This window comes from Chiloscyllium punctatum, chromosome 20 (assembly GCF_047496795.1).
Source record: "Chiloscyllium punctatum isolate Juve2018m chromosome 20, sChiPun1.3, whole genome shotgun sequence".
Classification (NCBI taxonomy): domain Eukaryota; kingdom Metazoa; phylum Chordata; class Chondrichthyes; order Orectolobiformes; family Hemiscylliidae; genus Chiloscyllium; species Chiloscyllium punctatum.
Window position 1 is genome coordinate 11,597,656 of NC_092758.1, and position 11,858 is coordinate 11,609,513.

Consider the following 11,858-nt stretch of genomic DNA (forward strand, 5'->3'; position numbering starts at 1 on the left):
GGGCCGCACATGCGCACAACCGACGCCGAACGGCAGATGTGTCTGCGCATGCCTACACGACTGAAACGTGAAATAGGTTTAATATTTTAAAATGTAACAATTAAAAAATATGCGAACGTTTTAATACTTCAATTGCACCCAATTTGATTTTTTTTGCTGACAGAGGTAATTGGAACCGTTCATTGTGGTTGGCGGGGAAGGGGCGGGTGGTGCAGGCGCATGCGCTATGGCCTTCGCCCTCCCTTCCCGTGCCCTCTGACCCTCCTTTCCGGCTGTGGCTCTGCTGCGAGCGGCAGGTAGGTCTCGGGCGGCGGCGACAATCCGACTCCATCCGCCCGTTAAAACATGCGACCCGCCGGTATCATCAGCTCCCAGCTCACCGGGCCGAGCCCGCCCGCTGGTATTCGCCTTTCTTTCACTCACTCGGAGCGCGGATGATCTCGCTACCCCGGCGCCCGGGACGACTAGGCCGCAGGCGGGCCGCCCTGCAGCCCCCCCGTGGGAAAGCGTCCTGTTACCTGGGGCAAGGGAGGCCAGGAGCCGGCTTGAAATCCAACCCCTTTCCCGCTCATTGCCGGTAGCGAGAGAAGACGAAAGCAATGTAAAGCAGGCTGGGATCTTTCCTGTTGGAGGTAGTTTGAGAATTGAGAGACATTGGCCTCAGGGAATATCCTGTAGGTTCACGGGAATGGGGCCTGGGACTCGGGGGTTAATGTGAGATGAGACCAATTCAGGCCAGTTTTCTCCTGAATTTAAAAGGCTTAAGGGTCTGGTCTGATCTGATCGACCTTTTCGAGATATTAACCAGGAAAAGACAAGGTAGATAAACATAAAAGTGCAGGAAAAGTTACGTCTCAGCTGCTCAGTGCTGGAGATGTCGTTCCCCCTGCAAAAAGAAACATGTTTCATACTATCCCTGGCAGTCCAAAACCCTACTGGCTGACAGGGACGCTTGGTCACATACAAACCTGCTTTCGCGTGGGCTCTGTGCTGCTGTCCCTCGACCATTCCTGAGTTTTCAAATAAATAATATTTGAATACTGAGCTGATAGTATCTACTCTTTTTTTAGTAGACAATTGATGAAATAGGCGAAAGTGAGGACTGCAGATGCTTCAGGTCAGGGTAGAGAGTGGGGCGCTGGAAAAGCGCAGCAGGTCAGGCAGCGTCCGAGGAGCAGGAGAATCAACGTTTCAGGCAGGAGCCCTTCATCAGGAATGAGGCTCGTGGGCAGAAGTACAGGTGAATTTGTCAAATGTGGAAGGATCCTTTGGGGCCTTGGACAGAGATGAGGGGAGTGGTATGGGTGCAGATTTTGCATTTCCTACAGTGGCAGGAGAAGGTGTCAGGTGCGGTTTAGTCGGGGTGTGGATCTGGCGAAGGAATTGTGGAGGGAATAGTCTCTCGGAGTGCTGATAGGGTGGGGAGGAAAATATTATCTCCGGTGGTGGGGTCTGTTTGGAAGTGGCGGAGGATGATGCAATGTATGCAGAGTGGAAGGTGAGGACAGGGATGGCTCTGTCCTTGCGTTGGGAGGGATGGGATTTGAGGACGGTGGAGCAGGCATTGTCAATCATGTGGGAAGGGACCCCCACTGCGTCTGTTCCAGGATGACCAATTCCACCTTAGACCCAATCTCAAATTCATCTGGACCATCTCAAGGCACCTCCCTCCCCTTCCCGGACCCCTCCATCACCGTCTCCGGTGATTGACTAACCACAGACATCTACTACAAGCCCACTGACACTCTCAGCTACCTAGTCTATGCCTCTTCCCACATCTCTGGGACACTTGCACCAACCAACCCCACCGCCCCATGGCTGAACACTTCAGCTCCCCCTCCCACTCTGGCAAGGATTGAAGATCCTGGGCCACCTCCAACTGCTGAACAGTTACCACCTGACGCCTGGAGGAAGAACGCCTCATATTTTGACTTGGGACCCTGCAACCACACGGGATAAATGTGGATTTCAAAAGTTTCCTCCTTTCCCCACCGCCTCACGTCATCCCAGTCTCAACCCTCCAACTCGGCACTGTCCTCCTGACTTGGCAATCACCTTCTCCCTCAACTTCATCTACCTATTGCTTTCTCAGCTACCTTCCCATCCTCCTCCCATTTATCTCTCAGCCCACCAACCCACAAGCCTCATTCCTGATGAAGGGGCTTGTGCCCAAAATGTCGATTCTCCTGTTCCTTAGGTGTTGCCTGACCTGCTGTGCTTTTCAAGTACTAACCACAGCTGAACTTCTGAGCTTGACAGTTTTCAAGCTAGCATGGCCATAGGCTGAGCATCAGTTGAATGTGATGGTTCTTGGATTGTAGTAGTTTGGAATGTCGTGAAGTTAAGGGGAGTGCTATAGAGCAGGAAACTCCTGTTTTGTGCTCTGTTGTATGGCTTATTATGTTGAAACTGCAGGTTGTAAGTTCGTCCGCTGAGCTGGAAGGTTTGTTTTCAGACGTTTCGTCCCCATGCTAGGTAACATCATCAGTGAGCCTCTGAACCACTGGTATTATGTTGCACTTTCTATTTGTGTGTCTCGGTCTCTTAAGGTTCATGATATCATTTCAGGTTCTTAAGGGTTGGTAAATGGGGTCCAAATCGATGAGTTTATTGATGGAATTCTGGTAACCTATGAGAAAAAGAACCGAAAATGATATCACCCACTTTAAGAGATCAAGGCACGTGAATAGAAAGTGGGACGTCACACTAGTGCTTCACCAGAGGTTCACTGATGATGTTACCTAGTATGGTGATGAATTGTCTGAAAACAAACCTTCCAGCTCAGCGAGCAAACTTACAGCCTAAGTCTCCACCTGAGTCTTCTCAAATCATAAACATTGAAGATGTTTTCTCCTTTTCAGAATGGCTCCTCGTAAGGGTAAGGAAAAGAAGGAGGAGCAGGTGATTAGCCTGGGACCACAGGTGGCTGAAGGAGAGAATGTTTTTGGAGTCTGCCATATCTTTGCTTCCTTCAATGATACCTTTGTCCATGTAACAGACCTGTCTGGCAAGTAAGTTGGGGTTAACACAGAATTACTTGTGCAAGTGCTGTGGCATAGATAACATAGGTTAAGTATTGTCTGAAAGCACAGGGGCATTCTGGATGAAATGAGGGGAATGATTAGACTGATGAACAGTAAAGGATGGTACAGTAGCTCAATGATTTACACCACTGCCTTGGGACCAGGGTTCAATTCCAGCCCTGGGCAACTATCTGCACATTCTCCATGTCTGTGTGGGTTTCTGGTGGATGCTCCAGTTTTATCCCACAGTCCAAAGATGTGCAGGTAAATTGGATTGGCCATGGGTAAATTGTCCATGGTTGTGCAGGTTAGGTGGATTAGCTATGGGGATAGAAGGGGGGGGCGGTGGGTCTGGCTTTGGGTGAGATGCTGTTCAGAGGCTTGGTGCAGCATTAATCGGCCAAATGGTCTCTTTCTGTGATCTAAAATTGTGATAGATGTTCTATATAGAGGCCCTGGTAGCAGCCATGAAGTGTGAAGTTATATAAATGCAGGCGTTAAGCAAAGGTGGATAAATATTGACACAGGGTTTTCATTTTAATGTGGATTGGGAGGGGAATCCAAACACCTGTCTGAAAGGTGATGAATTTCTAAAGTGTGTCCAAAATACTTTCCTACACAATGTATTCTGATGCAATAAGGGAACAAGCAATGATGGCTTCCATAATGAGTAATGAGCCAGATTTAAATAATATTCGACTTATTTATCAAAAAGTCATTACATCATCATTGAGTTCAGTGTTGCATTTGAAAGCAAAAGGTCCGAATCAGCCACCAGAAATTTAGGTTTAGATACGGCCTATAAGACATTTAACACAAGAGATGGGGAAGCTCAACTTTGTAGCAAAAACCGTCAGAGGCAACTAACTGAAAGAAAGAGCTTACAAAAAGCAGCACAGGTCCTGCTGAATGACAGATATGAGGAGCAGCAAAAGTCCTCAGCAATTTACAGGAGATGCTAAAAGGGATTGGGTAAGGAAGTTTACAAGGGGCATAAAAATCAGGAAGAAATTTATGGTTACCAAAAGGGAATGCTGGTGGTCAGGAGCAATTTTGGCCCATTAAAGACTGGGGATATTGTCAATGTCGATAGGGAAATGGCAGGCATGTGAATACCTTGTGAATAGAAAAGGAGGATAACTGAGAAAATTAATGGTGGATTGGGGCAGGAACTCAATAAAAGTCATAACTAACTAGTCTGAATTTCACTAAAACATTGCTCATACAGAAATTAATTGAATTAAGAGTGATGTATCCCCAGGGCTGGCAGTTTCTCACTGAGGGTGCTGAAGAAAGTAGGGGAGTACATTGTAGATGCCCAAACTATAATCTTTCAAAGTTCCATAGATTCCGGAGTCTTCCCTCTGGTCTGGAAAATTGCATGTAGCTGTGCGTTTTAAGGGCAAAATAGCAAAACCAGGAAATTGCAGACCGGGCTAAATGAACACCTCAAATTTTCATTTTATTCAGGGCAAGCCTGGCCAGTATTCATGATTCATGACAGGCTGATGATGCCTGATAAACATCTTTAAAGAGGTGACTCGGAAGGTGGGAGTGTCTGGATATGGATATTTATATAGACTTTTAGAGGGAATTTGATAAAACCTCACATGAGACTGCTAACGAAGGTATAAGCCCATGGAATTGAGGGCAAATTACTGAGATGACTGGGAAATTGAGAGTGGCAATGGACAGAGTGTAGTGATAATAACTGGGTCCTTAAATTGGCAGGATGTGACCAGTAGTATCCCATAGAAATCTGTTGGGGCCCAGTTAGTTTGCTGAAAGATGCTCAGCCTGGGCATCCCATTCACTCTCTGCCTGAAGTAGCTATGAGCCACGCTGTGTGTTTGGATTGCAGTAGGGGCCAAGGGTCAGCCTGTGGGCATTTCACCAGTTAATGGGCTTGCTGGAACTCACTCACAGTCCTTCAGTTAGCCGCTAGTAATGAACAGAGTATCTCCCTCATGTTTTTGGTCATTACTTGTCGATGGGGAAATGAATCTGGCGAAGGCAATAGTGATTTGTAGCCCACCGTAGCTTTCAGAAAGGAGCTGAATAACTTCATGGTTTCTGATTTCTTTGAACAAGGTTTGCTCACACTCTGATAACAGCACGGTCTTTGCCAATGACTTGACAAAATGTCTGCTCCTTGAGGTGTTTCTTTCCCTCTGTCACACTTGAATTGGTTTGAGTCCTCATCTCCGTTTGTACTGTAACCTGGTTATTGCTTGTTGCAGGGAAACTATTTGCCGTGTCACTGGTGGGATGAAGGTGAAGGCTGACAGAGATGAGTCCTCCCCATATGCTGCCATGTTGGCTGCTCAGGATGTGTCCCAGAGATGCAAGGAGCTGGGCATCACCGCCCTGCACATCAAGCTGCGTGCCACTGGAGGCAACAGGTTAGAGTTTGTTCATAGTGTGCAGGGGCTGGGAAATTGTGGGTGCTCATCTGGTTTACTGTTAAAAGGTGAATGAATTTGTGATCTAATCGTATTTCTAGCCATGTTGTAAGGTCTAATGCCAACCCACAGGGATGCAGAAAGAGTCTGAATCAAGTGCAGGAAAAGTTATGTCGCAGCTGCTCAGTGCTGGCGATGTCGTTCCCCCTGCAGAAAGGAACACGTTTCATACTATCCCTGTCAGTTTAGCATGCCCCCAGCTGGCAGGGACGCTTGGTCACGGACAATCTGTTTGGAATACTGCATTGGCAACGGTGTCTTCCGGGTGTGATTCTTAAACCAAGGCTCTGTCTGCTGTCTTGGGTTGTAATAGCAGAACAGAAAGAAAATCATCATCTAATCATCGGGCAGAGTCAGCATGGCTTCATGAAGGGGAAATCATGTCTAACTAATTTAAAAGATTCCTGATGAAGGGCTTTTGCCCGAAACGTCAATTTTTCCTGCTCCTCAGATGCTGCCTGACCTGCTGTGCTTTTCCAGCACCACACTAATCTTGACTAATTTGAATAAATCTTAATCAGAGTGGGTAGAGGAGAACCGGTGGATGTGTTGTATTTGGATTTCTAGAATGTTTGACAAGGTATGTCTCAAAAACATTTGTCGTAAGAGCAGTGTTGGGGGCAGTATATTGCCATGAATGGGGATTTGGCTAATGGGCAGGAAACAATGAGTGGGCAATCAATGGTTCTTCTTCCAAGTTGCCAAGCCCATGGCTAGTGGGGTTCCATAGGGATCAGTTGCTGAGACCTTAGCTGTTTACAATATGCATTAGTGATTTGGAGGAGCTAAGTGAATGTACTATAGTAAATTTGCAGACAGCACAAAAACAGACAAAAAGGCAGGTTGTGAGGGGGTACAAACAGTTTACAGAGAGATGGGTTAATTGGACAGAAAACTGGTAAGCGCAGGTAAATGGAAACTAATTTGATTTTGAAAACTTGTTTGTGTCTGTTTCCGAAATTGGAAGGGGGAACGAAAGAACAATATTACTTAAATGGAGAAAAACTGCAGGAAGCTCCAACGCAAAGGGACTTGGGGGTCCTTGCGCATTAATCGCAAAGCTAGCACCCCGAGGCAGCAAATAATCAGGAAGGCTCATGGAACATTGGCCCATCTTTCAAGGAGGTTGGAGTTTACTGCAACTGTACAAGGTGCTGGAATACTGTGAACAGTTTTGGTCCCCTTATTTAAAAGCGATTGTTTCATTGGAGGCATTTGAGAAGATTCGCTTGGATGATCCCTGTTATGCAGGAATTTCAAATGATCTAAAGCAAGACAAATTGGGATTCATTAGAGTTTAGAAAAATGAGGTCATTTCATTGAAACATAAGATTATAAAGGGACATGACTGGGTAAATGGTGAGAGGATGTTTCTCCCTCATGGGAGAGTCTAAGAACAGAAGGCACAGTCTCAGAATAAAGAGGCACCATTTAAAACTGAAATGAGGAATTTCTTCCCACTTTACTTTTGAATATTTGATATTTATTCCATAAAAATATGAACTGGAGCGGATCATATGGTCCCTCAAACCTACTCTGATCGGGTTTCATCTGAGCTTGGCCTCAACCCTCCTATCCTGTCTTCCATTCTTGAATGGTCCAAGAATCTATGACCCTTAAATACAGAGGAGCCTCGATTATCCAAACATTGGATTGTCCGACAAGATCGCAAAGTCCTGATGCATGGCTAAACTGTTATCTGGCATTCAATTAATCGAACAAAATACTCCCCACCTGTGTCATTTGGATAATTGAGGTTTCTGTGTATACAATATGTTCAATGTCTCAGCTGCAGAATTCCAAAGATAATGCCTTACTGGTTTTAAATAGTCTCAGAATAAGGGATTCCCTATCTTTCCAGTTCTTCATACCCAACAAATGGAAAGATCCTTTCAACCATGCACCCTTGTACTATCATCATTCATTAAGGTCAGCTTTTGTTCTTCGAAACACTGAGCATCGGTCCAACCTACTTTTTTTGAATAGACACCCCTCCTCTAAGAAATTAGCCTAGCGAACCTTTGAACTGCTGCTATGGTGACAGACCTCCATGCAATACTCCAGGTCTGAGTGTGTTCATTTCAGGTTTAACTGTCTGAAACTTCACGGTTGGGAGCAGTCATCCTGAACTGAAGAAAACCAGCCCATGAGTGATATAAACTCAGAAGTGCGATCCCAGGTCTGGCAAGCTATGGTTTAAACCTTGATGCTGTGTCTAACCTGTGGGTTAATGTGATGTATCACCTGTGTCTAATATGGGGTTTTGTTTTTCCCTCCAGGACCAAGACCCCTGGACCCGGTGCACAGTCAGCATTGAGAGCCCTGGCTCGATCTGGGATGAAAATCGGCCGGATTGGTGAGACTTGATTCTCTTGTCGCTGACAGTTTATTGCTGATGATACACCCTCTGATGAATGGAAAGTAGGAAACCTGAGTTGAAGTGCAGGATAAGTTATATCACAGCTGCTCAGTGCTGGTGATGTCGTTCCCCCTGCAGAAAGGAACACATTTCATACTATCCCTGTCAGTTTAGCATGTCCCCAGCTGGCAGGGACGCTTGGTCATGGACAATCCATTTAAAATGAGCTGGTAGAATGTGGGCTGTGTGCAAAGTTTCTCAAAGACAGGAGTGGAGCTGCTGTGCCCATCGTTCTTCTGTGAGTTGAGTGGGGGAAATCGGCTTACTCCAGATCATAAGATGGTTCAAAAGGGTTTTGGACATAAGATCCAAGTTAGAATCTAAATGGTGCAGCCTGTGTTGTTTCTAATCTGTCTAGGGCCTGATCTTACTGTTTGTTTTGACATTTTCTTGTTCTGACAGAGGACGTTACTCCTATTCCATCAGACAGCACTCGCAGAAAGGGAGGTCGCAGAGGTCGCCGTTTGTAATTGTTTTCTGTATGTTTCAGTGTAACTAATAAAAAAAAGAGTTCTTCTGATCAGTGGTTTTTGTTTGCTCTCCCCTTGGTCGCTGAGTCTATCACTTCTGTGAGCACCTGCAGATCCAAAGCCTCTGGTCTGGCATTGATTTGAACTTCGCTAGAACCTGAAGAGTGCTACACTTGGAGAGGTTTCATCGTTTTGAAAAGTTTACACATCAAGTTCTGTCAATTGTCTGAATGAAAAGGTACCACGACGGTGATTATGAAGCAGAGACATTGACATTTGCCTTGGTCAATATTTATTCCTAAATAAGCCCAGTTTGTTTTTGAGAGAATAAATTGTCTGGTCGTTATGGTGTCTGTCTAGGATTTTGCTGTAATGTTACAACATTGACCAAACTTCAAAACCACTGTGTTGTCTTACGTTTTATATAACTGCTGTGTTGTTTCCCCGTTCCCATGCCCCAAGCATTTTTCAGACGGTGTTGAAATTCAGACTCCTTTATCATCCAGTTTTTTTTTTACATACATTCCCTGAAAGACTCCTAATGACAGAAAAAGCCACAGCTCCGCAGGCTGTCGAGTGAAATGCTTGTTTCTCATCTCAGAAAAAATATTGCATTTTTTCCCCAAGCTGGGCCCATTCCTCAATGGCAGGGTTTGAACATGTCAAATTCCCAAAAAATTATTTAAGAAAGACTTACCCCCCAGTTCAACGATGACTGTTGTGAACATGTTTATTCAGGATCATGCTTTCCTCTTGTCATCACTGAAATAACACTCCAGAGGCTAGAATCCCATCATCAAGTCACCCTTTATTTACACATGCACAACCCTTGACACTAGTCATCATCCAGTTTTTATTTGAGTGCCCTTATCAGTGGAGTTCTGTGCCAACTCCACCTCTCTGGCTAAATAGAGTTAGTGTGCAAGACCAGGTTTGTAAGTCTGAAATATTTCTGAATTATCTCAGCAGTGTCTTTCAGGTTGAGCCTATAACTGACTCCAGACCCACAGCAATGTGGTTGACTCAACTACCTGCTGAACTGGCCTTGCAAGCCACTCAATTGTAGCAATCGCTATGAAGTTTCAAGAAAGAATTGAAGCTGGATGAGCCACCTGGCATTGACCTTAGGCACTGGAAAAGATAAAAGCAGAAACAGCCATGTTCTACTGTAACATCCTCCTTATGAACATCTGACAGCTAGTACCAAAATTGGGAGAGCTGTCTGACAGGCCAGTCAAATAACAGCCTGATGGCAGTAAAGTAGGATTCCCAGAGTATGACTGTGTCCTAGACACTGATGTGTTAACCCCTTTGGATTTGTCCTGTTCCATCTGGAGGATAGATCAGGCAGAGGTGGTGGCATGGGAGTTGCCCTGGAAGTTGTCAACGTTGGCTCTGGACCCCTTGAGGTTTCATGGCTTCAGGTTAAGAATGGGCAAGGTTGTTGCATACGTTCTGTGCTGAAGAACCATGTTAAACACTTGGAGGAAACACTGAATGTGGCAAAGATGCAAAGTGTACCCTGGTGGAATTTCAGTGTCGTCCACTGAGCAGTAGGAGATAGAGCTGGTTGGTTTTGAAAGACATAGCTGCTCAGCTTGGTCTGCACCAGACCTCTTCCATACCAACCTGCTGGCTGCAGATGCATCTATCCATGACGGATATAATTAAGAGTAACTGCCACACAGTCATAGTGGAGTGAAGTAATTTTAATATTCAGAATACCTTCCATGTCATGTGGTACTATCACAAGGCTAAATTGGACAAACGTTGACCATATCAAACAACTGAAGACTGGGCGTCCATAAGGTGCAGTGGGCCATTAACAGCAACAAAATTGTATTCCACAATCTACAACATCATGGCATACCTTGGCATATCCTCCACTCAACCATGACTATCAACCCTAATTCAATGGAGAGTGTGGGAGTAGCACCAGGCATAACTGAAACTGAGGTGTCAACCTATTGGAGCTACCCAACAGGATAAGCAGCAAGTCATGGAGCTTGGAGATGGTGGCCTAGTGGTGTTATTGCTGGACTACAAATCCAGGTAATCTACTGTGGTAAATGGTAGCCGTGATGGACAAGCTTTAGTGTTGGTCTAGGGTGGACAAAGTTAAAAATCACACAACACCAGACTCTATTTCAACAGATTTACTTCCAAATAAACCTGTTGGACTATAACCGGGTTTTGTGTGATTTTAACATGGTAAATGGTGGAATTTGAATTCAGTTTTTAAAATCTGGTAGTTAGGATCTAATGATCAATTGTCTGAAAAAATCCACCTGATTGACTAATGTCCTATAGGGAAGGAAACTGCCATCTTTACCTGGTTTGGCCTACATATGATTCCAGGTTCTCAGCAATATGGTTGAAAGTGATACCACAACCAACAGATCAGACCTAAGCTCTAGTCCTGCCACGTCCAGTTGTGAATGGTGGTGAAGAATTGAAACAATTCCCTGGAAAAGAAGGCTCCACAAGTCCTCAATGAAGGACGAGTGCAATACACAAGTGAAAACGATGAGGCTGAAGTATTTGCAGGAATCTTCATCACTTCATCAGTGCCAAAAGGGGGAGAGTGGCCCAGTAGATGAGTGAAGCAACAATGTAATTCTTCAAAAAAAAATCTACAATGTTATGGTCCAGCATATATCTCATTCTAGCATTACCATCAAGCTGGGGGATAAACCCAGTTCGATGGGGAGTGCAGGAGGCCTGCCAGAAACAGCACCAGGTAGGCCTATCAAAATTAGTGTTGATACAGTGAAGCTACAAAACAGGGCTATTTGCAGCAAGTGATAGATATAACCAAGTGATCCTACAATTGTGTTTGTGAGTGGTGGTGGATGATTAAACTGGAGAAGGAGGCTCCATAAATATCCTCAGTATCTTCAATAATGGGAGATCCCAACACTTCAGTGAAAAAGGTAAGTCTGAAGCATTCACAACAATTTTCAGCAAGAAGTGCTAAGTGATCCCTCTCAGCTTCCAGATGTTCCCAGCATCACAGATGCCAGTCTTCAGTCATTTTGATTTACGCCACGTGAGTTCAAGAAATGGGTGGAGGCACCGGATAGTGTAAAGGCTGTGGGCCCTGACAACATTCCTGTTGTAGTACCGAGGCTTTCTGCTCCAGAATTTGCTGCTTCACTAGCCACTCTTTTAATGCAGTTACAACATTGACATCCACCCGACAATGTGGAAAATTGCCCAGGTATGTCCTGTATATAAAAAGGACAAATCCAACCCAGCCAAGCACTGCCCTGTCTACTCTTGATCCTCAATAATGATGGAAGGTGTTATCAACAGTGCTTTCAAGCAGCACCTGCTCATCAATAACCTGTTCAGTGAACCTATTTCAGTTCCACTAGGATTCCTCAGCTCCACCTCACCTTATTACAGCCTAAGCTCGGACCAAAAAGATAAGAGGTGAGGTGAGAGTGAGCCCTTGACATTAAGTTCACATTTGACAAAGTCT

At 45.1% G+C, this 11,858-nt stretch overlaps 1 protein-coding gene and 1 non-coding gene across 2 annotated transcripts; both read left to right on the top strand.

The window, feature by feature from the left end:
* The first annotated feature begins 149 nt into the window (after positions 1-149).
* On the top strand, positions 150-8,424 carry rps14 (ribosomal protein S14). The gene is made up of 5 exons (XM_072590315.1): positions 150-296; positions 2,862-3,011; positions 5,264-5,425; positions 7,765-7,841; positions 8,307-8,424. Exons 1-5 carry the CDS (start codon positions 220-222, stop codon positions 8,372-8,374), a joined length of 534 nt encoding a protein of 177 aa, XP_072446416.1. The 5' UTR covers positions 150-219; the 3' UTR covers positions 8,375-8,424.
* Positions 836-966, top strand: LOC140492337 (small nucleolar RNA SNORA63). Its single transcript, XR_011963538.1, has one exon. It is a non-coding gene; the product is annotated as a small nucleolar RNA SNORA63 (small nucleolar RNA).
* Positions 8,425-11,858: the final 3,434 nt, after the last annotated feature.

Excerpts from the sequence above, each read along its gene's own strand:
- rps14 (XM_072590315.1), top strand. The coding sequence starts at position 220 with ATGCGCTATGGCCTTCGCCCTCCCTTCCCGTGCCCTCTGACCCTCCTT. Across the intron at positions 5,426-7,764 it reads CGTGCCACTGGAGGCAACAG|GACCAAGACCCCTGGACCCG; the intron begins GTTAGAGTTTGT and ends TTTTCCCTCCAG. Across the intron at positions 7,842-8,306 it reads GATGAAAATCGGCCGGATTG|AGGACGTTACTCCTATTCCA; the intron begins GTGAGACTTGAT and ends TTGTTCTGACAG.